This window comes from Zonotrichia albicollis, chromosome Z, assembly GCF_047830755.1.
Source record: "Zonotrichia albicollis isolate bZonAlb1 chromosome Z, bZonAlb1.hap1, whole genome shotgun sequence".
NCBI lineage: Eukaryota > Metazoa > Chordata > Aves > Passeriformes > Passerellidae > Zonotrichia > Zonotrichia albicollis.
The window spans coordinates 63,289,914-63,315,013 of record NC_133860.1 but is presented as its reverse complement, the minus strand read 5'-3'; the positions used below and the strand labels follow the sequence as shown (position 1 = coordinate 63,315,013).

At 43.9% G+C, this 25,100-nt stretch overlaps 1 protein-coding gene across 2 annotated transcripts in view; it reads right to left on the bottom strand.

The window, feature by feature from the left end:
• Positions 1-3,079: 3,079 nt before the first annotated feature.
• PIGG (phosphatidylinositol glycan anchor biosynthesis class G (EMM blood group)) overlaps positions 3,080-25,100 on the bottom strand; it is an 80,111-nt gene continuing 58,090 nt past the window's right edge. For both annotated transcript variants that reach the window (XM_014266506.3, XM_074532584.1), the window contains one exon: positions 3,080-4,448. In XM_014266506.3, the coding sequence (XP_014121981.1) occupies positions 4,223-4,448 (226 nt within the window). In that variant the 3' untranslated portion in view covers positions 3,080-4,222. The remainder of the gene's footprint in view (positions 4,449-25,100) is intronic.

Below are 25,100 nucleotides of genomic sequence, written 5' to 3'. Positions count from 1 at the left end.
CACTTCACCACTGCTGAGTGTTCCCTACTCTCATTAAATCCTACTTCTTTTGAGTGCATCCTCTACTCTTGATAGATGTTTATGAACAAGCAAGCAGTAAACTTCAAGCTGGGCTCACTCGTAAGAGAAAAGGTCTGTATACCAGCAACAGAAGCAGGAAACCTGGGGTTCCCTTGTCTGACTGACAGCAGCAAGGCAGGCCACTGGGATCTAGGCCAGGTACTGAATACACTGTCCGTCCATGCAGACGTGCGTGCACCTGCTCCTTGAACAGTGATGAGCTGGGGAACAGGATCAGGCTGTCAGGGCTGCTCAGCAGCCTGTGGGCACCATCCTGCACCATCACCAGCCAGGGACATGTGCCAGGCCGTACCGCAGACTGTCAGCAGTGTGCCAAGCTCTCTCCAAAGGGTGGTTCTCCCTTTAGCATATACACCAGTCCCCCTACTTGGTACCATCTCCAGATTTGCTCTGGTCTCTCCCCTCATCCAGCTTAAGAACAATCCTAAAGTGCCTTGCCCTAGTATCACATCACTTCTTCTCTGACAAACAAGGCTGAGACGGGGTGACTCAGACATTGAGCCCAAAGATCCAGTCCATCCTTCAAGCCTACTCATCTATTAACTCAACATGTGGCTGCCAAGTACACCCTGCTAAAGGCCTTGCTCAAGTTGTTCAACATCCATGCTCTTCCCTTCTCCACAGAGTCTGTCATCTCTTAAAAGAAGAAATCAAGTACCAATGGGCCAAACACATTGGGCAAACTCCCTCTCAGTCATTTTCCCTCCATCTAGCTCTTGGCAAAGAGTGTCCCTCTGTATTATCTGCCTGTGGACTGAAGAGAGGCTATTTCCCAGACTTTCCATCCTTCTGTTAGATGGTGCAATGCCAGCCTCACAAACATCACCTGAACACAGTCTTTCACAGTCAGGAGAGTGGGATGCCTCTAATGACATCAGCCAGCTCCTTCTCCTGCCCCACTGACCAGTGGGATGACAGCTCCCTTCCCCTACTTCTGCTGGTGAAGCACTCAGGAAAACTTTGGTCTTTCAGAGGAAGTCTTTCATGGTATCTTGCAACTGTGGCCTCTCCTCTGCAACTGTGCAATTGTGGAGCTAAATCTTGGATCTTTAGTTTGCAAATGTCTGATGTGAGAGATTCCAGAAACTGCCCTGACCCTTACAGAGAGAACCACAGAGGAACAGTGGCCTAACACAGGTGTCCTGCCTACTGGAAAGGCTGGGGCTCTCACTGCGGATTTTGTGCTGGCTTATATAGAAGCAGGGAAAATGGAGGCTTCTTTTCCTAGAGAGCAGAAATACATCTATGCAGTAACTGAAAGACAAATAGATTTAATATTTTTTCTTAAACCTGAATTCATTTACAAGAATGAAGCTCAAGCTTCACCACTGCGAATCCATGGGACCAGACCAGACATCAGCTAGGAGCTTTGAGTTGTGCTGGCTGGTGGTGACCTAGTGAAATCTAACAGAGCAGGCAGTAGCCCACAGTAACTGGCTGCACTGTCTGTAAAGGTGCTGAGCAGAAATATATAACATGGCAAAATTTTATCCAAACAGAGAAAACATCCCTGCTCAGAAGGTATTTAAAGGAGGAGTCTGTGCCTATGCACAGGGCACTACCAAGGAATTCCAGTCTGATCCCACACTGGAGCAGGGACTACAGGTGACTTGGACAGAAGAAACTGATATGCTCAGAATGGCAAAAAATATCCCCAGTAGCATTCCTGCTTCCCACATCACTTGTCTCCTTGTCTGAGGGTTTAAAACATGCTGAACATGACAAGAAGTGAGGTGCAACAATAACTAGTGAGATAAGAATTTGTATTCAGGCATTTGCTTCATGTTGATTAAAAATAAAATTATTGTAACATAATCCCTCAGTTAAAGCTTGGTTGCCTGCAGCAGGAACTAATTCATTCCTTCACTGCCTAAGATTTGCATTGCTACAGCCCACAAGCTCATGAAGCATTATTTCATTTGCCTACACCCAAAGGGAAAGGGTGAAAAAGAATTGAAATGTCGATTCTGAAGCTGAAAGCACCATGTTTCTTTCATATATCATGCAAACTCATGAGCTGACTTGAGACAGAGATGCAGTCTCTTCTCCTTCCTCCCCCCTTTCCTGGTCTTGAAGACCTAAGTAACAGCTTTCCCAAGCCATTTAATCCTATATCCAATCTAGACATCTTTCAACTTCAGAGGAGAAGGGGGACACTGATCATTTAACTAAGTAATCTGAAAGAAATTCAATCTTAATACACACACAATAGTTTAGATTCCACTATTTGATAAAAGAGATATACTAGAAGCAAAAAAAAACCCCACAAAAAACAAACAAAAAACCCCACCCAAACAAAAGAAACCAACCAACCAACCAACCAACCAAAAAAAACTCTAAAAAAACCCAAACAAAAAAAAACAAACAACAAAAAAGCAACAAAAAAAAAAAACCCAAAAAAACAAAAAACACACAAACCCAGAAGGAAGCAATAAAAGACCTTGTAAATGTCATCCCACATTGTTTTAGGATTCTTTCACCAGAAGCTCTGCTCTATGCCTTCCATCTCTTTATTAGCAACCTCTTCCACTGATTTAAATGTCTTATAAACATAATCTGTATGAATTTTAGGGAGGAATGCTTACAAATTAACAATGTAAGTAAACAGAGAATATGTTGATAATGCCAAAATGGCAGCTAGCCAGCAGGTAACCAAAAAAAAATTGAGAATTGGGAAAATGGTAGATGCACATTCACAAATACAAACTGGTTTAAATAACCATAATTGCCAGTAAAATTTGATTTATTAGAAGTATTTAATTTTCAATCTTCCAGCAGGTCACAGTAAAGGACATTAAGATGGAGTATTCTCTCCTTCAGGTAATGAGCAATATGCTGCCAGTATATTGAAAATTTTAGTCGTTTTATAGCCTGAAAAAATATTTCATTATGAGTAATCAAGATGGCCTAGTATTAATGTATAAAAACTAAAGGCCTACATTTTGAGATCTGCATTATCTGTAACATGAGACAAAAAGTAACTGTGCTGTCAGCTATATCGGTCTTGAAAGCTTTATTTTTCCATATTTGTAACAAAAGTTAAAACGTCTGCTTCTATTCTGATATACCTCAAATATAGAGTAACTTGATGGACAAAACATGGACAAAACTAAGAAGTAAAAAGACCCCACATGAATACTGACAGTCAGCATAGTCGTTCACATGTATCTTCTTTACAGAACCAAGGAAAAACAACATTGTTAGAAATTAATTACAGCAATTACAGAAATTACAGAAATTAATTCAAGTGAGATGGCCAGACAGGTCACTAGGGGGGTGGTGATGCAAACTGCAAACACACCTTTTACACATTTTATTCTGCTGCTAACTTAATCCATTAAACTGTTTTCCTGTTTACTGCCCAAAACTCTGTACCCATGTGTGGAAAACATGATCAAATGTTCAGCATAGCAGCACCAACCTGATTTATCATTTATACATTGATAAGAAGAAACAACATTTTAGCCGTGAATGGACTCCATAAAAGATTCATTACTTTGTTAGACCATAAGTGTTTCTTATTCAGTGTCTGAAGTGCAGATCGAAATCCATTACAAACAATGATGGCACTCATCCTACAAAGAAAAATGCTGCTTTTAAACAGAAATGCTTGCTGCTTATGCAAAACAAAACCTCTTACCTGGGATGTCTGTACAATAAAAGTTTCAACGCATCCTCTAGAAAGAAAACAAACACAAAAATCCCCGGAAGCTAATGGATTCAGGATCTTTTGAACAGCACCTAGAAATCCTGCACATTTTTAGGATTCTGTAGTCTAAGAAAGTAAAAAAATTATATGCACACAGGATTTCTTCTGTGCCTACGAGGCACTGGTCTGTCTTTATATCAAGATGTACATTTTCAAATTCAAAACATGTAATATCACCATTCTGTTATTTGGAAAGTGCTATAATGACAGCTATAGAACAAAAGGTATCCTTGAAAAGACAGTTTATTTCAATTCAACATTTCTATAGCAAGCTCAGTTTTAACACAAGACTGATCTTGACTAAAATAAACAACTCTTTTAACAATTTACTCTTCAAAATCTCCACAACAATTTAAAGCCAGTATTTTCCTTCTTCCAATCCAGTGGCACAGTGGACATTGCAATGCAGAACCACACACCACACACCCATTTTCAGTCTTGCACTTTGTAGGAGTGGTTCTGATCCATTGTTGTGAAGAACAGGCAGACAGCAGCTGTGATGAACACATGCACTCCCTCGTAGAGGAGCTTTGGCGAGAAGACGCTCCATATGAACAGGTGGTAGCGCAGACCTGTCACCAAAACAACGTAGATGGCAACGGGGATGGAACGCATCAGAGCGTAGCAGAAACAGCCGTGACCCACTGCTGCAGAGTTCCTGGGAACAAAACACGGGACGTCATTCTCAGGCAAACTCAGAAAAGACACCTGAGTTCCTCCCCTCTTCAGCATTACTTCACAGCACAAGGAGTATTCAGAGATCTCCACTTTGTTTTAGAAAACTGATTGTTAATGCAATGATGAAGCAATAAAATTTGTTCTTGTCACCTCTATATATCCTATAACATGTACATCAGATGTAAGCATAGATTACAATAAAGGTGCCCAGTAGTTCACTTCAACCTTAGATTGTTTTGTACTTTAATGTATTTTATTCTAATTGTCAAAGTTTCCATTAAGCAGTTTTCAAGACCGCTTTGTCTCCGGTTGGATTTATAGTGCCATTCCACCAAACCTGAATGGTAGGAGGAAGAGAGGACAACAGTACTTCTCACAAAGCTTCTAACCAGTTCAACAGACAATCAGATGGAGCATGCAGCCCCCTCATAAAGGGCATTAAACTTGTCAGAGTGCACCACTGCCCCTGTAGCCAGCAACATTGTACAGAACAACATAAAAACCGTGCTATTGGAAAGCTTCACAAAGCTAACTAACATAACATTCTCCAAATACCATATTCTAAGGCTCACAAGAGTGATACACTGCATTCCTGTCACAGGTGCTTAGCTCAGCTGGGTCCACTGCATCCCAAGAAATGTCTGCCCCATGTAACTTACATGGACCATATTTGCCACATCGATTATTTTGGTGGGTGACAAGAGTCAGATGAAAATGGAAGTGAGGTTTTCTGCACTTTGATTGTCCTCTCTCTCCTGAGGCACTAACTCAAAGCAATGCTGGGTTGGCCCCTGTCCAATTTCCCCAAAATACATCTGCTGAGATTAATTCACACTAAATTCAGATGTTTACCCCTTCAGACAAAAGGAAGGAAAAAACTATTTCACTGGAATAATAAGCGAACATTTTCCTCTCCCCATCAAAATATTTTACATAAGCAGTTCCCAAAAGAACACACTGGCAAAGAGTGGATATGTTTTACAGCGAAATCCTGATCTGAGAATCTGTTCTGCTCCTCCCAGTTTTTAATTCTAATCTTGTTCCAAGTAATAAAAATTTAACATGGCTATAGCACTTCTGCAAGATGTTAATTAGTTACTTATGACTAAGTAAGCTACAGAACGCAGTATTTTACATAAACCATTAAACTTCTTATTTTTAAAATAAAAATAACTTGGATACAGCCGTGTTTTCAAGTGAAGTCAAGATCTAAATTCCCAAGGCTTTCAGTAGAAGGAAGAACAGGTAATGAAAGCAGAGTTTTAAAATCAAGAACAGCAGGCATGAATGACTGAAAAACATATATTCCGTTCACAGAAAACTACTGCCATTGCTGCTTAGCCAAGAAAACTGAGACTTGTGAGTGAGCTTGTGATAGCTTCTGCATAACTATCTTAATCTTCAGTGAGCTTGTGTAAATAACCAACTTTAGATTTAATAACTGATTTTATTCACAAAGATTAAACAAAGTTCAGTTCACTCAGTCTTAGCTGTTTTGATGCTGATATGAGTTAAAACAGTATTTGTAGTAAAATAGTATTTGTAATAGTCAGATGACCACTGAATAAACAGAGGAAATGGCTTTCCAGTCAGACAAACACGCATTTTTAAAAATATTTTCTAGAGTTAAAAAATGCACTTGATAGATCATATAGATGAACCTCCAGGTCAATGATCCAATTCTTTCTGTATTCTGATATCATAAAAACAGCTAACTGTTTTCTACTTACAGGATACCTCTACTTAGAAAAGCTCTCAGCACTCACTTTACTTCTCAAGATAACACTGACACATACCTTTAGAGGGAAAACTTGGACAGTTTTGCTGTATAACTCAGTGGTGCAATTTAGAGAAGGCAGCAAAAGCACACTGTATCCACAAAGTTAAACTGTTAGTGGGGTTCAGCAGCAGAATAACTGGGTTTATCTCAGAGCTGGTGAAAGCGTTCACACATGCATCATTGCGGACAGAGCACTGCAGTGACTGAGCAGAAGCAGTGAGACCTACCTGGCCTGATCCTAAGGCAACAACTTAGCACATCATAATCCTTTTCTCTTTCTTTGGCCAGGGACAAAATTTGCAATGTCCTTTGTGTGCTCCTTCTTCTCATTCTACAGACACAGTGCACACAGCATCTCTAGGCCACAAGGAAGGCAGCATCCATGGATTAGGCAGCTACTGATAACATGACCATGACAATCCACTAGTTCCACCAGTTTCTGAGTTACTCCAAACTAATTCACCAGAAGAACAGAGAAAGCTGTCTGTGGGATGCCACCCATGTATGCTCATGTTTATGATCTGGACCAGCCAGTAATGAATAACCTTGCAAATTCTCAGCGCTGTTTCAATTAAAATAATTGAAGACTACAGGACACATCTAAAGTATCAAACTGTAACTAATCCACACTGAGTCGTTCTTCAGCTGTTGCGGTGTGTTGCAATGTCCTGTTTTACCTTCTCCCTTCCCCCTCGCCCCTCGCCGAGTGTGCCCTGTCAATCAGGCTAACATACCAGCAAGGCGTCGTGTGATAGGTGTCCCTAGTCCCTTGAGACCCTGCCCCTTCACCTGGTTGGTGGCTCACCTGTCCCCTCCCCTTCCCCTGCCCTGAGCTTAAAATGTTAATGAGACCATGTGGCCTCTATTCTGTTGGAGGAATTGTCCCAGTGCAGACCTCTGCACCCATGGAATAAACATCTGGATATAACCCTCTGGCAGAATCCACTCCTTCCTTCTCTTCACCATCGCCAGAAGCTCTCCCCTGAGGTAAACGGAGTCCTGACAAGCCTGGACTTGCGCCTGTGCCCCGCTGCACTCTCAGCCAAGGTATCTCTGGGGTAAAACACCACAGTGCTACCTTTGGCCCAGCAGCGAGGGTCAGAACTGGCCCAGGCACCATCTAACTGGTTATATTGGGATTCATATTCCAATATTCAGCAATTAATACCTTTCATTATTTAAAGGAGTAGAGTACAGATAGGTATAAACTACCTCCATGTTATGACAAAAACAGCCCACTATTAAGGCCTCTGCACAATGCAGGAGTAACAAAAAGGAATACTCAGCTTCTAATAATCATCTCATCTAGAAAGTCAGCTTATGGGGACTTGAAAGAGAGATCCATATGTGTTACAGATGACAAAGCATATCCAAACCTCATGTGAGATCCCAGAAAAAATGTTTTTGGAGAGTTCTGAAGCAAAGAACACTACAGATTAAAATCACTAGACGTGCTGCAATTAGAATGCAAACATTAAGTATGGTCTAGAAAACATTGGCTTTCAGCAAAAACTGTCTCTTAACAGAAAATATTTAATGTGTAGTAAAATATGCCCAAGAAACTGTTATATTAATAGGTTTACCACTTCTTTTGATATTCTGAACCCTAATAGTAGATGTTCCATCAACAAATTTTTCACCTCTCAATCCATCTCTAAGGTGCCACTCAGTAATACAAGTCTTGCAAAAAGAAAAAAAACTACAATGTAAAAAAAAAAAAAATCCACTCTGAAAAACCCCCACAAAACAAAATAACCCAAACCACTATTTTCTTGTGAAAACATGTCTTTTAGTTGTACAGAATACTTGGCAGCTGGTGGCAATAAGTTTTGTAGCTTAAAAATCAAGAAAAACATCTCCACTAGTCCTACAAATGCATCCACAAGGAATTTTAAAACAATCTTTACAGTGTTTACAGTGTTCCAACCCTTTTTCCAACACACCACACCAAATAAACAGCATAGAAACATGCAGGCATATGCAGGTGGAATACCCTAGTATTGTCGCTCTTCTGGGGCTGGAAGAGGAGGGTCACTCTGGAGGGTTTCACTGTGAATGTGCTGAGTCCTTTCAATGCAAGTTACCCTCTAGCATTTCTGCCCTTCCACTCCCCCTTTTCTAGTTGAACATCACTGCCTAAGTTATCTTCTACTGGAGATCCTGAATTTGACTATTTGAAGGCAATTCTTACTGTATTAACATCTTCTACAGTATTAAGTGGCACTTCTCTTTCTAGGCATTTTGCAGTTTCAAAGATCTCCCTGTTTAGTGCCCTCTGAAAAGTACTCAGGATTTTGTTCATCTGCCCCATACATACTAATGAAGGGTTGCACTCAGAAACAAGCTGTGTAGCATTCCAAATTTCTCCATCATCTTAGTGTATCTGCAATGTGTATCTGCAGTTTCTCTGATCTAAGCAGAGTATCAAGTATCAATCAGTTCAGCAGCAAGAACAAATTTGCTGTATCTCTCCCACATGTCCCATTCTCACTTAGTATAATTCTACAACACTATTTTAGATTATAGAACACAATCCCACGTTTTCATGGAAAAACACTTTATATATTTAGCAGTTCCAAAGGAACCAAGAGTCCTCTGGAAATTTACATGATTAATTCTGGTAGAAACTACCAATCAGAACCACAGTTTTAATGCTATGAAGTCACGATTTTTGTCACCACACCCTATCAACGGATAGATGTCAAAAATGGTGCTTGCCAGCAAGGTAAAAGGGCTGTAAAGTGTATTCTGCTGCCATGGAAATGAGGAACTTGGGGAGGACTGATTTTTCTCTGCCCTCTGCATTTTTTTCCCAGTAAGAAAGGCAGAGAAGGCACAACTACCTGAGCAAGATCATGTCTGTGGCAGTAAGTTACAGGGGATTGTAGGACATGTGGATTGTAGTACAGAGTTCAGCAGGTTCTCACACAGACTTAGCTGTAAAAAGCTATTAGGACTTAAAACTTCAATTCTCTTGATTCCAGCATCAAGAGTATGAAAAGTAGAATTGTATCAATGTTTTTTCTGGTTCTCACTGTTGGCATAATCAGTTGTGCTGTGAGCTTCATGTCAGCAAAATAAGCAAAAAAAAAAAACCCAACAAAACAAAACGAGAAAACCACATACACACACAAAGAACCCAAAACAAAAACATACACACACAAAAAAAAAACCCTGAAAAAACTCTGAAAAAACCAAACCAAACCAAAAAACAAAATAAAACAAAAAAAACCACAAAAACCAAAACAAAACAAAAAAGACAAAAACAAAAAAACCACTAAACCAAGTCAGTCTACTCCTTTGTCACTGTCCCAGATTTTACTGCAGCAAGGTATAACCAAACTACCCTAACAAGCAAAACACAAACCCTAAATATTTCAAAGCCCAGCATCAGTCAATTTCCTGTGATGATTCTTCCAAAATTCACTGAACACTTCATAAAGTTTCCAGTAGGAAAAAAACCTGAAGCATTTTACAACGGCGTCATACATGCAAGGAAAAACAAGGAAATTCACAGGTTGATTTTCTATTAAGGTGCATCTGCACAATTTCCTGCCCATCTTTGTAAACAAACAGTTATTCTTCATGACCTTAGCTAAAGGTGTAAAGAAAAATTGCATCCGACAATTGTTATTGACAGATGGGATCTGAAGAAATTTAACACAGACTGTTAGTGTCCAAGTTATTCAATTAAATTCAAATGTAACATGTTAAAATATAGCAGTATAACAAGACATATTGACAGTGACACAAGGCACTTCTAGAAAGGTAAAGCACGATTTATTTAAGCGTGGATAGGAAACCGGCCAGCAAGGCCAGAATAGGTGGTAATCTGTGTTTTTTACTCACTGTGGCAGTCAGTCACAAGTAGGGTATCACAGTGAATGCTACTGAGCCCCAAATGACTGAACATTTTCATAAATACATGATTAATTCTGGATTAATTATGTCTAGAGGGTAGGACTTGAAAACACCTTTGCTAATGTGCTGTTGGGCACTAAACTGGGCGTTGAAGTGGACAGAGTAGAAGGGAGAGCTGTCTCACAGAGAGATCTGATCAAGACCTCTATGAAGTTTCACAAAGTCCTGCACCCGGGTTGTGGGCTAGGATGCACGTGACTGGGAAATAGCGCTGCCAAAAGGGACCTGGGGGTACCAGGGAAAACAAGCTAAACACAAGTCAGCAGAGCACTGCTGCAGCAACAGGCAAATCACGGTCTGGGCTGCATTCTCGAGGGCACTACTAGCAGGGAGAGATGTGGTTATCCCAACTCTACTGAGTGCTTGTCAGGCCATACCTGCTCAGTTCTGTTCCCCACCCTTCCAAAAAGACATGGACAGGCTGGAGGGGCTCTAAAGAAGTACTCAAGAGCATGAAAGAATTGTACAACATAAGACATTAGAAGTTAAGTCTCTTCTTCATGGAGAAGGCTCAGGGAGACTTCATCACAGCATTCCTGTACTTTATTATTTCAAGATGGCAACAAAGGATGGAGATGCTTCCCTCACCAGGTGGAGAAAATATAGGGCAATGGGTACAAGCAGCACTGGGAGAGGTTTCATCTCAGTATGAAAAAGATACGTTCTATAGTGAGAACTATCACTCACAGATACAATCTTGCCAGGGATCTGGTAGAGTTCCCCTCATTGCAAATTCTCAAGACAAGACTGGACAGCATGCTAGATAATCTCATGGATGCTCCTCTTCCCAGAAAAGGTTGGACCAGATGATCTTTTAAGGGCATCTCCAACCTGGGGTGTCTTGTGGTTCTGCGAAGCAATTCTCACTCTTCTGCACTGAGGGCAGACTCAATTCTTTCTTGTGTTTTTCCACTACAGTAACTATTTTTAAACTTACGACTTAAATAAAATAACAGTTCTCTCCTCAAATTACTCCTGCCATCCCAGTAATACACACATTCAATAAGAATTTGTTAACTTCAAGAAAAGGTGTGAGAAGAGAAGATAGAAAAATCCTAGATAAATGCAGAATGAAGTATGTCATGCACAGTCCTATCCATAGCTACCAGAACCAAGAAGTTATGTTGGTCATGGAACAGAGGAGAACAGTAAAGTAATGGAGAAAAAGGAAAAAAACTTGTAAGAATAGTAGGACTAGGCCAATACCAGCAAAAGTACAGGTTATATCTAGAAACATTGCTACAATAAATAGGTATAAGAGGTATAGAGGTAAAGAGGTATAATAGGGACAATAAAGAGGTATATAAGCAAAGCTCTGCAAGTATGACTCTCTCTTTCCAGCTGCGCTCTTCTGAATGACTCTGCTTGTGCTTGAGTAGCAGCAATAAACAACTCAGAGTCCAACATCATCACGCAGCTCTTGCTGATTTAAGAGAGGAAACAAAGTTGGTACTATGCTCTAATCTGTTTCAGAATAAATAGGGAGGAATATGCAAAATACTGAAGAGAAAGGGGCAATGGAATAATTTCTTCAGTGAACTGTGCATTCATGCATTGTATCAGAATACTGCTCCCAACTTTCTTCACAGCTTTTTCTAGCACAATGCACAGCATATTCATCCTCAGAGACTTTTTATTCCTTCTTGTGCAATGAGATGCCTTCTGGGATTACACAGGGATATTCTTACTAAGCCCAAGTGTTATACACACTTTTTACTTAGGCAAGTTTATAGGAGTGTTGGACTTCTTAGTAATTCAGCTTTGTCCAAATTACTTTTAAGAGCAATGCTCAGCATTGGGATAAAGACTGCAGAGCCCCACATACCTCCTCTGGGAAGCAAAATGGATTACAGCATGATCTATAGACCTAAGACCTCTGCAAGGATGGAAAAGATGAAACACTGCTAATATCATTAAGTGCAGAAGGAACACTGAACAAAATGTAATTAATTGCAAGATTAATCTGATGTTTTATGAAGATACCTTGATTAGTAGCTGCAGACCCTCCTCCTCTTTGGACCCCAGCTGAGAAGACAGACAAATCAGAACAGGATTTTTCATGCCCTAGTTTTGGTGATACTGTAATTGTAATGGCTCTGAGACAGAAAATGTAAACAGACAGAACACAACTTTCAGAAGATTGCAGTTGTTAATTTGCAGAAGGGAAAGGAGGAGGGAGAAAGTGGTGGAATGAAGGAAGTGGCGGGAGGGAGGGAGGGAGGAAGGAAGTGGCGGAAAGAAGGAAGTGGCGGAAGGAACTGGCGGAAGGAAGGAAGTGGTGGAAGGAAGTGGCGGAAGTGGCGGAAGGAAGTGGCGGAAGGAAGGAAGTGGCGGAAGGAAGGAAGTGGCGGAAGGAAGGAAGTGGCGGAAGGAAATGGTGGAAGGAAGTGGCGGAAGTGGCGGAAGTGGCGGAAGTGGCGGAAGTGGCGGAAGGAAGGAAGTGGCGGAAGGAAGGAAGTGGCGGAAGGAAGTGGCGGAAGGAAGGAAGTGGCGGAAGGAAGGAAGTGGCGGAAGGAAGGAAGTGGCGGAAGGAAGTGGCGGAAGGAAGGAAGTGGCGGAAGGAAGGAAGTGGCGGAAGGAAGGAAGTGGCGGAAGGAAGTGGCGGAAGGAAGTGGCGGAAGGAAGTGGCGGAAGGAAGGAAGGAAGTGGCGGAAGGAAGGAAGTGGCGGAAGGAAGTGGCGGAAGGAAGTGGCGGAAGGAAGGAAGGAAGTGGCGGAAGTGGCGGAAGGAAGGAAGTGGCGGAAGGAAGGAAGTGGCGGAAGGAAGGAAGTGGCGGAAGGAAGTGGCGGAAGGAAGTGGCGGAAGGAAGTGGCGGAAGGAAGGAAGGACGTGGCGGAAGGAAGTGGCGGAAGGAAGTGGCGGAAGGAAGTGGCGGAAGGAAGGAAGGAAGTGGCGGAAGGAAGTGGCGGAAGGAAGGAAGGAAGGAAGTGGCGGAAGGAAGTGGCGGAAGGAAGTGGCGGAAGTGGCGGAAGTGGCGGAAGTGGCGGAAGTGGCGGAAGTGGCGGAAGTGGCGGAAGGAAGGAAGGAAGGAAGGAAGGGAGGAAGGGAGGAAGGGAGGAACAAGTGGGGAACATATGTTGACTGAGAAAGACCAAGAGAGTGTAAAAGTGATAAACATCCACAGTAGAGACAAGGGACACTTGAGCAAATCAGAGGTAAAGTGTGTATGGGAAAGTGAAAGAGCCTGTCAGAGGGCGAATGCACACAATAGAGCAAGAAACTGAAGAAAAGAAAGTACATGAGAGAAGTATGGGAGAAAGATGAAAAACAACAGGGTAAAGGAGGGAAAGCATACCAGGAACACACTGAATGTGTCTGTGGGTGTGAGCATATGGGGACGCCAGAGAAAAGATGAGAAAGTATGTGCACAAGAGAGAGGAAAGGTGTAACAGAAAGAATGGAAAGGTGTCAGAGAGGGGACAGGCATGGGAAAATGGATGAAAAAATGAGAGAGAATTTACATAGAAGATAATTTTATTAGGAATACACATGTGGAATCACAAGCATGTGACAGAGCAGGAAAGTGCACAAATGAGATGGAAGGTTTCCAAGTCAGCACTGGAAAGGAGGAAAATGGCTGCATAAGGGAGGGAAAGCGTGCCCAGGAGAGGGAAAGTAAAAGCAATAGAGAGGAAGCATAAGACTGTGAGATGGGGAAAGTGTACCAGAGAGGAAAAACACATGCAGAAAAGGGGGACACACTATAGAGAGAGAAGGAAAGCATGCATGCAAGGCAGTAGAAACTTAAAAAATGAGTAAATCAACAACAGAGTATGAGGCAGAGAGGGCAGGGTAGCATACACAAGGGAGCAAAGTGTACAAGAGCAAGCAAGGAAAACTGCAGCAGACCAAAGGAAAAGCACATGCAACAAGGTAAAGCCATGATACAGAATTCTAGGAATTGAAAGCATTAACTAAAAGGAAAGCATAAAAACAAACAGGGATAGAATGTGTGAAAGAGGGATGGAATGTGTGAAAGTGAGACAGAAAGCATGAGCAAAAGAGAAGAGGGGAAGTGAAAGAGCAAGTGAAGACATGGGTAAGAAAAGGCAGTGTGCAAGTAATTAGAAAAGTACAAGCAAGAGAGATTGGGATACTGCTCAACTGAAACTAAATGTGGTCAAGAGAAAGCAATAAAGGCAATGAAGTACAAAAGAGAAACAAAATATGTGAGACAACCCACAAGGAAAGAAAAAAAACATGTAAGGAGTGCCATAGGGATAGGGAAAGGCATATGCAGAAGAGCAGGAGGCAAGACAAGCATGGTAGAAAGGGAAGAAGCTCTGTGAGGCAAGTGTGAGAAAGCAAGGAAGAAAGTGATAGAGTGTGTGAAAAAGTAAAAGAGGGTAAGAAGGTGAAAGATGTCTGATAGGGGGAGCCAAAGGTACAGTGGGTGGGAGGGAAGGGATGTCCAGAGAGGGGTGAAGGGAGAGGGAAAGACTCCAGGAGAGACAGACTGATGGGTAAGGAGCATGTGGGAGTGACAGAACCTGTGTATGCCAGTGAGTGCCAAGGTGTGTGAGAGGCAAGAGTAAGGAAGCAAGAGAAGGAGTGTTAGGGTGAATTTTGGAGGGTAAGTGAGGGGGCAGCAAGATGAATTAAATTATGGGAGAGAGAAATGCAGAGAGAGGGAACTAGCAAGTAGACAGTGAGAGAAGTGCTACTGAGTGAGAGACACACAAGAAGCACAACCAAAAGTGATAGCATGTGCAGGGGCTAAAGTGCAAGTGAGTGACATGAAGCATGCAAAGGAGAAAACTACAAGGTGGCAAAGTGAGAGAGCCCATGATAGAGGGAAAAGTGTGGGGAAGATGGAGACAAACAAGAAATCATGCAAGAGGAAGCAAAACAAGAGAAAGAGAAAGAAGGGAGAAGGGAAAGCAAAAGGGATAATAAAAGATGAAAAGGGGTAGCATGAGAGAGAGGGAGGAAAGGGGCACAGGAAATTGACAGTAGGAGTAAGAGAAGTACAAGCAGAGGAGAGGAGAACTGTGTGCTTTGTATAGCAATGCAAGAAAGGGGGGCAGCAGAAGAGCAAAGGGACAGAGGGCAACGGTGTGCAAGAGAAAGATGATACACACAAATGAGTGAAGACATGCAAGCGAAGGGGTCAAAGAGCATCCAAGACAGTGAAAATGCACACTCAAGAGAGAGGACATGAACACTGAGGACAGCAGTAAGGGCATATGACAGAGAGAGAAACATACTGTGAGAAATGTAAAGCTAGAGGAAGTGTGAAGGGCAGCAAGTGGGACAAGGCCAGAGAGCAATAGAGAGGGAGGTAGCAAGCTAGGGGGGGGAAGCATTAGCCAGAGGCTGGAAGGATAAGCAAAAGGGAAATCCAAGAGGAAAAATGTGAGAAAGGTGAGAAAGTGTGAGAGAGGAGGTTAGTGAGAGAGAAAGACTTAACACAAGATAAAAAAAGGAAACAGTATAGCACAAGGGGAAGAAAAAGCATGCAAGGAAAGCAAAGCATTAGAGAGTGAGCACAAAGTGCACGTCCAAGACAAAAATCACATACCAGACAGACAATAAAACTGAATGAGAGCATGCAGGAAGATGTGTGTGACAGAGGGAATATGGATGAGGTGAAGATGGGGAAGAGGTGTGAGAAAGTGCAAGGTGAACAGAACATGACATCAATAAATCATGAAAAGTTATGGGGAAGCACATGACAGAGAGGCACGGCAGGTGAGAAGGATTTGCTAATCATATACTGCTGGGAAAGTGTGTGAGAAAGACGAGGCAAGTGACAGAGGGTGGAAGTTGAAGAAAGAGAGAAGTAAGGGGGAACTGAGGACAATAAGAAAGAGGGAAATGAGGAGAGAGAAAAAGCTAGAGAAAAAGAGAAGCAACAAGACAAAGGTATAGTGACAGCGAGACAGGGAACAATGACACTAGACAAGACAGAAAGCACAAGTGGCATTGAAAGTGCAAACAGGAAGGGTAATTTTATGAGACAGAAAGCACACAAGAGAGGAAGGAAGACACAGAAATGGAGAATAGCAATACACGTAAGAGAGGGCAGTGCCAGAGAATGAGAACAGCAAGCAAGAAAAAGCATACATGGGAGATAATGTAAGCATGACAGGCAGAATTTATGTGAGAGAGGAAACACATGAGAGTGAGGAGGATGCATCTGAGAGGGAAGCTGTTGAGACAGATAGGTGCACCACACATGGGTAAAAGACACACAGAGAGGAAAAGGGTGTGGGAAGCCTGTGAAAGGGCAAGTGTGATGGAAAAAAAGTAGAAGAGGCAAATGACAGAGCCAAAGGGAAAGGGATAACAAAGGGAAAAGAGAGGGATACTTAGGGAGAATCACAGAATCACAGAATTAACTAGGTTGGAAAAGACCTTTGAGGTCATCAAGTCCAACCTATGAACTAACACCACCTCATCAACTAAACCATGGCACTGAGCGCCACATCCAGTCTTTCTTTAAACATGTCTAAGGACAGTGCATTCACCAACCTCCTGGGCAGATAGTTCCAGTGCCCAATCACTCTTTCAGTGAATTTTTTTTTTCTGACAGCTAATCTTATCTTCCCCATGCGCAGCTTAAGACTGTGTCCTCTCCTTCTGTCAGTTGTTGCTGGGGAGAAGAGACCTATCTGGTTACAAACACCTTTCAGGCAGTTGTAGAGAGAGGTAAGGTCTTCCCTGAGCCTCCTTTTTTCCAGGCTAAACAAACCCAGCTCCCCCACCATTCCTCACAGGACCTGTGTCCCAGACCATTCACCAGCCTCATTGCCTCCCTCTAGACACATTCAAGCATCTCAACATTCTCCCTAAACTGAGGGGCCCAGAATTGGACACAGCACTCGAGGTGTGCCCTCACCAGTGCTGAGCACAGGGGCAGAATGACCTCCCTGCTCCTGCTGGCCACACTATTCCTGACACAGGCCAGGGTGCCCTTGTCCTTCTTGGCCCCCAGGGCACACTGCTGGCTCATGTCCAGCCGGCTGTGGACCAGCACCCCCAGGTCCCTTTCTGCCTGGGCCCTGTCCAGCCACACCATCCCCAGCCTGTGTGCTGCAAGGGGTTGTTGTGACTCAGGTCTGGGACCTGGAACTTGGACTTGTTAAACCTCATATCCTTGGACTCGGCCCATCTATCCAGCCTGTCCAGGTCTCTCTGCAGAGCCCTCCTACCCTCTAACAGATCAATAATTGCTCCCTGCTTGATGTCATCTGCAAATTTACTGATGGTGAACTCAATCCCCTTGTCCTGATCATCAATGAAGATATGAAACAGGACTGACCCCAGCACAGACCCCTGAGGGACACCATGGTGACTGCCCACCCACTGGATGTGACACAATTCACCTCCACTCTCTGGGCCCAGCCATCCAGCCAGTTCCTAACCCAGCAAAGAGTGCTCCTGTCCAAGCCATGGGCTGCCAGCTTTTTCCAGGAGTGGAAGTCCTGTGGAGAGATGGTGTCAAAGGCATTGCTGAAGGTCAGGTGGAGAACATTAACAGCTTTCCCCTCATCCAGGTGGGGTCACCTGGTTAAAAAAGGAGATCAAGTTGGTCAGGCAGGACCTGCCCCTCCTAAATCCATGTTGGCTGCATCTGAGCCCTGGTCCATCCTGGAGGTGCCACGTGACCACACTTGGGATGATCTGTGCCATTCTCCTGCCAGGCACAGAGGTCAGGCTGACAGGTCTGCAGTGTCCTGGACCTTCCTTCCTGCCCTTTGTGTGGATGGACATCACTGACCAGCTTCCAGTCATCTGGGACCTCCCCAGTGAGCTGGGGAGGTAAATGATGGAGAGAGGCTCACAAGCTCATCTGCCAGCTCCCTCCTGCCCCTGGGATGGCCACCGGGGCCCATAGACTTGTGAGCATCTAAGTGGCTCCGCAGGTCTCTGAGTGCCTCCTGCTGGATAACAGGGGGACCATTCTGCTCCCCGTCCCCATCCACCAGCCCAGGAGGGCAGCTGTCCTGAGGACAACCTGCCTTTCTGTTAAAAATTGAGGCAAAGAAGGTGTTAAGTATCTCTGCCTCTTCATCATCTTTATTTACTAAATTCCCTCCCACATCTAATAGAGAATGGAGGTTATCCTTGCATCTCCTTTTGCCATTAATGTATTAAAAATAACATTTTTTATTTTCCTTCACAGAAGTGGCCAGATTGAGTTCCCACTGGGCTTTTGGCTCTCTAATTCTTTTTCTACATGACCAAATAAGCAACATTTCCCTTAAACATTTCCTGAGACACCTGACTCTCCTTCCAAAGGTGATACACCCTCTTTCTTTTCCTTAGCTCCTTCACAGGTTCTTTGCTCACCCAGGCTGGTTATCTTCCCTGATGGCTCATCTTTTGGCACATAGGGGACAGCCTGCTGCTGTGCCCTCAAGATTTCTGTTTTGAAGCATGCCCATCCATCTTGGACCCCTTTGTTTTTAAGGGCTGCTTCCCAAGGAATTCTCTGAGTAAGTCTCTTGAATAGGCCAATGTCTGCTCTCTGGAAGTCCAGTGTGGACTTGACCCCCCGCTCCTTGTTTCACCAAATAATAAAAACTGTAATTTCCATGATCACTGTGCACTGGGTGGTCTCCAACCACCACATCTCCCACCAGCCCTTCTCTGTTTGCAAACAGCAGGTCTAGCTGCTGGTAGGCTCGCTCACCAGCTGCGACAAGAAGTTGTCCTCCACACGCTCTAAAACCCTCCTAGACTGCCTCTTCTCTGTTGTGTTGAGTTCCCAGAAGGTTAAAGGCACCTACAAGAACAAGGGCTGGTGATTGTGAAACATTTTCCAGATGTCTATAGAAAATATCATCCACCTCTTAATCCTAGTTGGGTGGTGTATAACAGATTTCCACCAGGATGTCAGCCTTGTTGGCCTTTCCCTTGGTTCTTAACCATAGGCACTCAACCATATCATCATTAATCTCAAGTTCTGTGGTGTAAAGAGCCCCCCTAACATACAGGGCTATCCCCTTCCACCTCTTCTCCCTTTCCTGTCCCTTCTTAAGATGTTGTAGCCATCCATTGCAGCGCTCCAGTTATGCAAGTCGATCCCACCACATTTCTGTAATGGCAACAAAGTCACAGCTTTCCTGCTGTACCATGGCTTCCAGCTCCTCTTGTTTGTTACCCTTGCTGCACACATTAGTGTACATGCACTTCAACTGGGCTGCTGATTTCACCCCTGACTCAGGCTTACCACCCATGGGTTTGTTTGTGGAGAGCTTAGTTGCATCTACTTCCCCCTTTGAACATAGTTGAAAGCCCTCTAAATAAGTCCTGTCAATTCATGGGCTAGAAACCTTCTGCCCTTAATAGATAGATGAAGCCCATCTGACTCCAGCAAGCCATGTGGTGTAAAAGCAGCCCCATGATCAAAAACCCCAAAATTCTGCTGATGGCACCAGCCTGCTTGGTGAAAATGTGGGTTCTCATGTTCCTTTCATCATTTGCCCCGCCACTGAAAGGACTGAGCAGAACACCACTCTACCCCACCAACCACTTGACCCAGAGTGATGAAGTTCCTTTTAACTGCCCTGACACTCCTCTTTTCAGTCTGATCACTGCCAGCCTGGAGTATCAGCAGAGGGTGATCAGAGGGCTGAATCTGCCCAGGGAGTCTCCTGGTGATATCCCATACCCGGGCCCCAAGGAGGCAGCAGACCTCCCTGTAGGATGGGTTTGGTCAATATACAGGGTCCTCTACTCCCCTCAGAAGGGAGTCACCTACTATGACTACTTTTCTTTTTAATGCTAGTGATCCATCTGACAGATGAAATGTAATCTGGAGGCTCTCCAGGCAGATTATTTTCTTCAATATCATCTGGCTGACCCTCTGGATCCAGGCCTCATACCTATTCTGAAGTGGCACCTGGGCAGGTAATAAGGGTCAGGAAAAATTTTTTATTAAGTCCCCAAGAAGGAACTCATTTCCATCCTCCTCCATCTACTAGGTCTCCTCCTTCTGCCTGATTGTAGGAGGCACAGGAGTCCTCTGGCTCCTGGTGGGCTTCTCTCACAGATGGAAGGGTGAAACTCCACAGTACTTCCCTTTCACTTTCCCTAATACTCCTTAGTCTTTCAACTTCCTCCTTAGCTTGACCACCAGACAGGGGAGATCATTCAGGTGTTCACACCGCAGGCAGGCATCATCCATCCTTTGGTACTTCTCACAGGCTCAAACACTCCTTACAGGAAAGGGTATGGACAGATGTGTTGGGGGGTTCTGTTTGGGTTGGCACACTTTTACTAGCTATGGCATCGTTTAGAGACCATTGCTGAAAACACCCCAAAACTAACCAACCAACCAACCAACCAACCAACCAACCAACCAACCCTCAACACAAAATAAAAACTCCACTAGGAGGATGACTGCCACCCTGCCTGCACAAACTGCCACGCTGCTCCCTCAAACACAGGCCACACCCTGTTCACCATGCTCCTTAGAGCCTTCTTTTGATAGCACCTCTGCACCTCCCTGTGCCTGAATGGCTGCTGAGAGGAAGAAGACCACCTGCTCAGCTCCCTTTGAGAGAAATCTGTGAGGAAAGGGGAGAACGAGCACATCAGGGAGGAAAAGCGCGCCTGAATGGCATGGGAATGGGAAGAGATCAGGGGTAGGGAAAGTACAAGCAAGAGATGGCAAGCATGAGCAAGAGGGAAAGTGAGCACATCAAAGTAGAAAAATGTGTCTGACATGGAAAAGCAACCAAAGGGGAGGAAAGAATGGCAGAGAGAAGAAAGAGTGAGAAGAGGGAAGTGCAAAACAAAGTAACAACACTCAAGAGAGTCAAAGCATGTGAGAGAGGGACAAATGGCATGTCAGAAGCAGAGTGAGAGTGGTGAAGAAAGTAAATAGGGAAGACCATATGCGAGAGTGAATGTGAAAGGGAAAACATCTGAGATAGAGTAAAAGGAGGGTAAAGAGAGTGGGGAAATGGGAAGATCAAAGGAGGGAGGGAGGGAGGGTGGGTATTTGGAGACAGAAGAGAGAAAAATACACAGGGAAAGTGAAAGAAAGAAAAAGAGAAGCCAACAGGATGACAGCAGGAAGGAAAAAGTGAGGAACACAGAAAAACAGAAAAGAAACATATAAAAGCACGAACATTCACAAAAACATAAGGAAAAAGCAAACCAAGAGAGAAGCAACATGTGTTTGAGATGTTATGTATGTGAGAGAAAGCAGATGTGTTTAAGTTTACAACCTTAAACAGGAGGACAAGGTCTGTGAAAGAGAAGGCTGATCAGAATGGAAGAGAAAGCACCTCTACAAGAAGGAGACAGTTTCTTTGGGAAGAGGACAACATGGCCAAGAGGGAGGCAAAGGCTGAGAGGCAAGAGGGAATTGACTGAAAAAAGCACACTGCTAAGAGGGAAAACAGGGAAGGATAGAGACTAGTGGAATGCAAAGAGGAGTCCAGAGAAAGCCTAAGACAAAAAAAGACAAAAGCAGAAGCTACACAAAGGGAAGAAAAGAGTGAGACTGAGAGGTAATTTGTGAGGAGGGGAGGGAGAGAAAACACATCTAAGACAAAGAAAAAGCCCAAGAGACAGATGGATAGAGAAAGGAAGGCAGTGGAATGCCAAGAGCAAGAAATAGTAAGCAGTGTAGGGAAAGCACAAGCAAGGAAATGAAAGCATAAAGGGAAAGTGCATGCAAGAATGTGTCAAAGAGCTGGGAACGCACATGAGGAATGGAGAAAGTGAAAACGGCAAAGCAAGGAAGAATGTAAAAAGGCAAACACGGGAAAAAACATCATGCAAGTGAAGTGAGTGAGAGGCAAAATATGTCTGGAAGACAAGAAAAGCTGCAGGGCAGAGATACAAATGAGAGAGGAAAAGCCCATCTCATGGAAGGGAAAGACGGGAGACAGCAGAAGAGATGAAGAAAGAGAAGGACAGAGGTCAAAGAGACACAGATTGATGGGGAAGAGGGAGGCAAAAAGAGATGTAGAGTGAGATGGAAAGTTGAGGAGGGAGAGGAATGGTTGGGGGTGTGACTGAGAAGAAGGGATAGTGAGTGAGCAGGAGAGAGAAGTACAGTGAGGCAAAGAATGAGACAGCAAGTGACACAAAGGGGATAGTGGGAGACAGAAAGCTGTCATGAGACAAAGTCCAAGGAGAGAAAAACTGAAAGATGGAAATGCATGAGAGAGAAGAATGTTAGACACTATAAGAAGAGAGACTAGGAGAGTCTCTCCTAAATGCCTAAATCGACACAATGACTGCAAAGCACAAAAGACAAAGCCGCAAAATGCATTTGTGGGAGACAGAGTGGCAAAGCACACACACAAGAGTCGAAGTGCACACGCACAAGAGACAAAGCATGAGTGCAAAACACTGAGGAGAGAGAGAGAAAGAGGAAGCAGCAGAAGGAAGTGGTGGAAGGAAGGAAGGAAGGGAGGAAGGGAGGAAGAGAAAGAGAGAAGGAGAGAAGGAGAGAAAGAGAGAAAGAGAGAGACAGAGAGAGAAAGAAAGAGAAAGAGAGAGAAAGAAAGAGAGAAAGAGAGAAAGAGAGAAAGAGAGAAGAGAGAAAGAGAGAAAGAGAGAAAGAGAGAGAAAGAGAGAAAGAGGAAGAGAGAAAGAGAAAGAGAGAAAGAGAGAAAGAGAGAAAGAGAGAGAAAGAGAGAAAGAGAGAAAGAGAGAAAGAGAGAAAAAGAGAGGAAAGAGAGAAAGAGAGAAAGAGAGAAAGAGAGAAAGAGAGAAAGAGAGAAGAGAGAAAGAGAGAAAGAGAGAAGAGAGAAAGAGAGAGAAAGAGAGAAAGAGAGAAGAGAGAAAGAGGAAAGAGAGAGAAGAGAGAAGAGAGAAAGAGAGAAAGAAGAGAGAAAGAGAGAAAGAGAGAAAGAGAGAAAGAGAGGTGAAGCACATGACAACAAGGGACAAAAAGGGACGAATGAGGGAACAGCAAAGCATGTGACAGATAAAGCCCACATGAAAGACAGAGAGTATGTGAGAGAGAAGGCAACATGTGTGTAAAGATGACAACATGCAGAAGGGAATGAAAGATACGTAAGAGATGAAGTGTACAAAGGAGGGAAAATGCATGCAAGAAGAAACACAGAAGTGGAAGCAAAGGTCAAAGCACAAGAACAAAGTGACAGAATAAGAAAGGGAAGTTCAGAGTTACAAGGGAAAAAAAGGCACATGAGAGAGGCACAGCACAATATTCAGGCGAAAGGCAGGAGAGGCAAAGCACGTAGAAGAAAGCAAGCACTGGATAGCAGGGAAAGCATGAGAGGGAATGTACATGCAAAAAACATACAGAGTCATTTAGGCTGGAAAAGACTCTTAAGATCTTTGAGTATAACCATGAACCCGGGTCAAGTCCACCCCAAACCATGTCCCAAAGTGCCACATCTGCACATCTAAATACCTCTAGGGATGGTGACCCAGCTACTTCCCTGGGTAGCCTGTTCCAGTGCCTGACAATCATTTCAGTGAAGAAACTTTTCCTTAACATCCTATCTAAACTTCCACTACCCCAGCTTGAGGTCACTTCCTTTTGTCCTATGACTTGCTGCTTGGAAGTAGAGACTGACCCCCACCTAGCTGTAACTTCCTTTCTGGTAGAGAGCCTCCTTTTCTCCAGGCTAAATAATCCCATTCTCTAAGCTGCTCCTCATAGGACTTGTGCTCCAGACCCTTCACCAGCTCCACTGCCCTCTCTGGATATGCTCCTCAATATCCTTCCAGTACTGAGGGGCCCAGAACTGGACAAAGCACTCAAGGTGTGCCCTCACCGGTGCCAAGTACAGAGGGACAATCACTGCCCTGCTCCTGCTGGCCACACTATTGCTGACACAGGCCAGGATGCCATTGGCCATTGAGACCCACCTGGGCCCTTGATGTTCTAAGAGTACCCCCCTCCCAGTCCTTTCCCACCAGGAAGCTTTCCAGCCATTCTGCTCCCAGCCTGTAGGTTGTTGTGATCCAAGGGTAGGAACCTGGAACTTGGCCTTTTTCAGTATCATACCACTGGCCTAGGCCCATCAATCCAGCCTGTCCAGATCCTTCTTCAGGGCCTTCCTGTCCTCCAGTAGATCAACACTTCTACCTAACTTGGTGTTGCGACTTAATCCCCTTGTACAGATCACTGATAAAGATACAGATGAGGGGCAGGCAAAGCAAAGCACATGAGAAAAAGGCAAAACCTATCAGAGAGAGAGAGGGAAATGTGGGTGCAGACATAAAGAGAGAAGAAGCTTCACAGTGAGAGGGGGAAGAGATGCGGGAAAGGAACAACAGAGAGGAGGAAGAACAACTGGAGATAATGACAGAGGGGAGAGAGGAAGGGAAGCCACTCTGCTTTGGGAAGGACTCTCAAAAATGCTTGAAATACAGATAGGAAATCCCCAAGAAAGAGGAAATGCAAATCTAAGAGGGAGGAAAAGCAGGTTCAAGATAAGCCAAAGCAGGGTATGGCTGGGGCAAGCTCTACAGATTTAGAAGAAAAGCTATATAGGTGGAAAGGATAGAGAACGAGTGAGAAGAAGAAAGCACAAGTGAGACATTGCAAGCTTAAGGAGGCATAGTGCATGCAAGAAAAGTATGTCTGTCAAGAGAATACATACAAAGGAGAAAGTAAAAGATAAAGGGACATAGAATGAGGGAGGGAAGTCCTAGAGAAAAAGGCATGTGAAAGAAGAAGGGTAAGGGAGAAGATGAGGAGCCAGGTAAAAGATTTAACAAGGGGCAGAGAAGGACAGTGCAAGTAGTTTGGATTTGAAAGTATCTGAGTGCATGTGAAAGCTGGAAAATTTGTGAGGCATGGGAAGGCATGCAACAGAGGAGAAAAGCTGCAAAAGGGAAAGGAAGACACAAAAAGGATAAACAAGATACATAAGGATGCACAAGAGAAAGAAACAAGAGACCAAACATGCACAAGAAAGCAAGAGAAAAACAAAGCACATTCAAATGACAGAGGGAGAGCATTTGCATGCTTGCAAGAGGGAG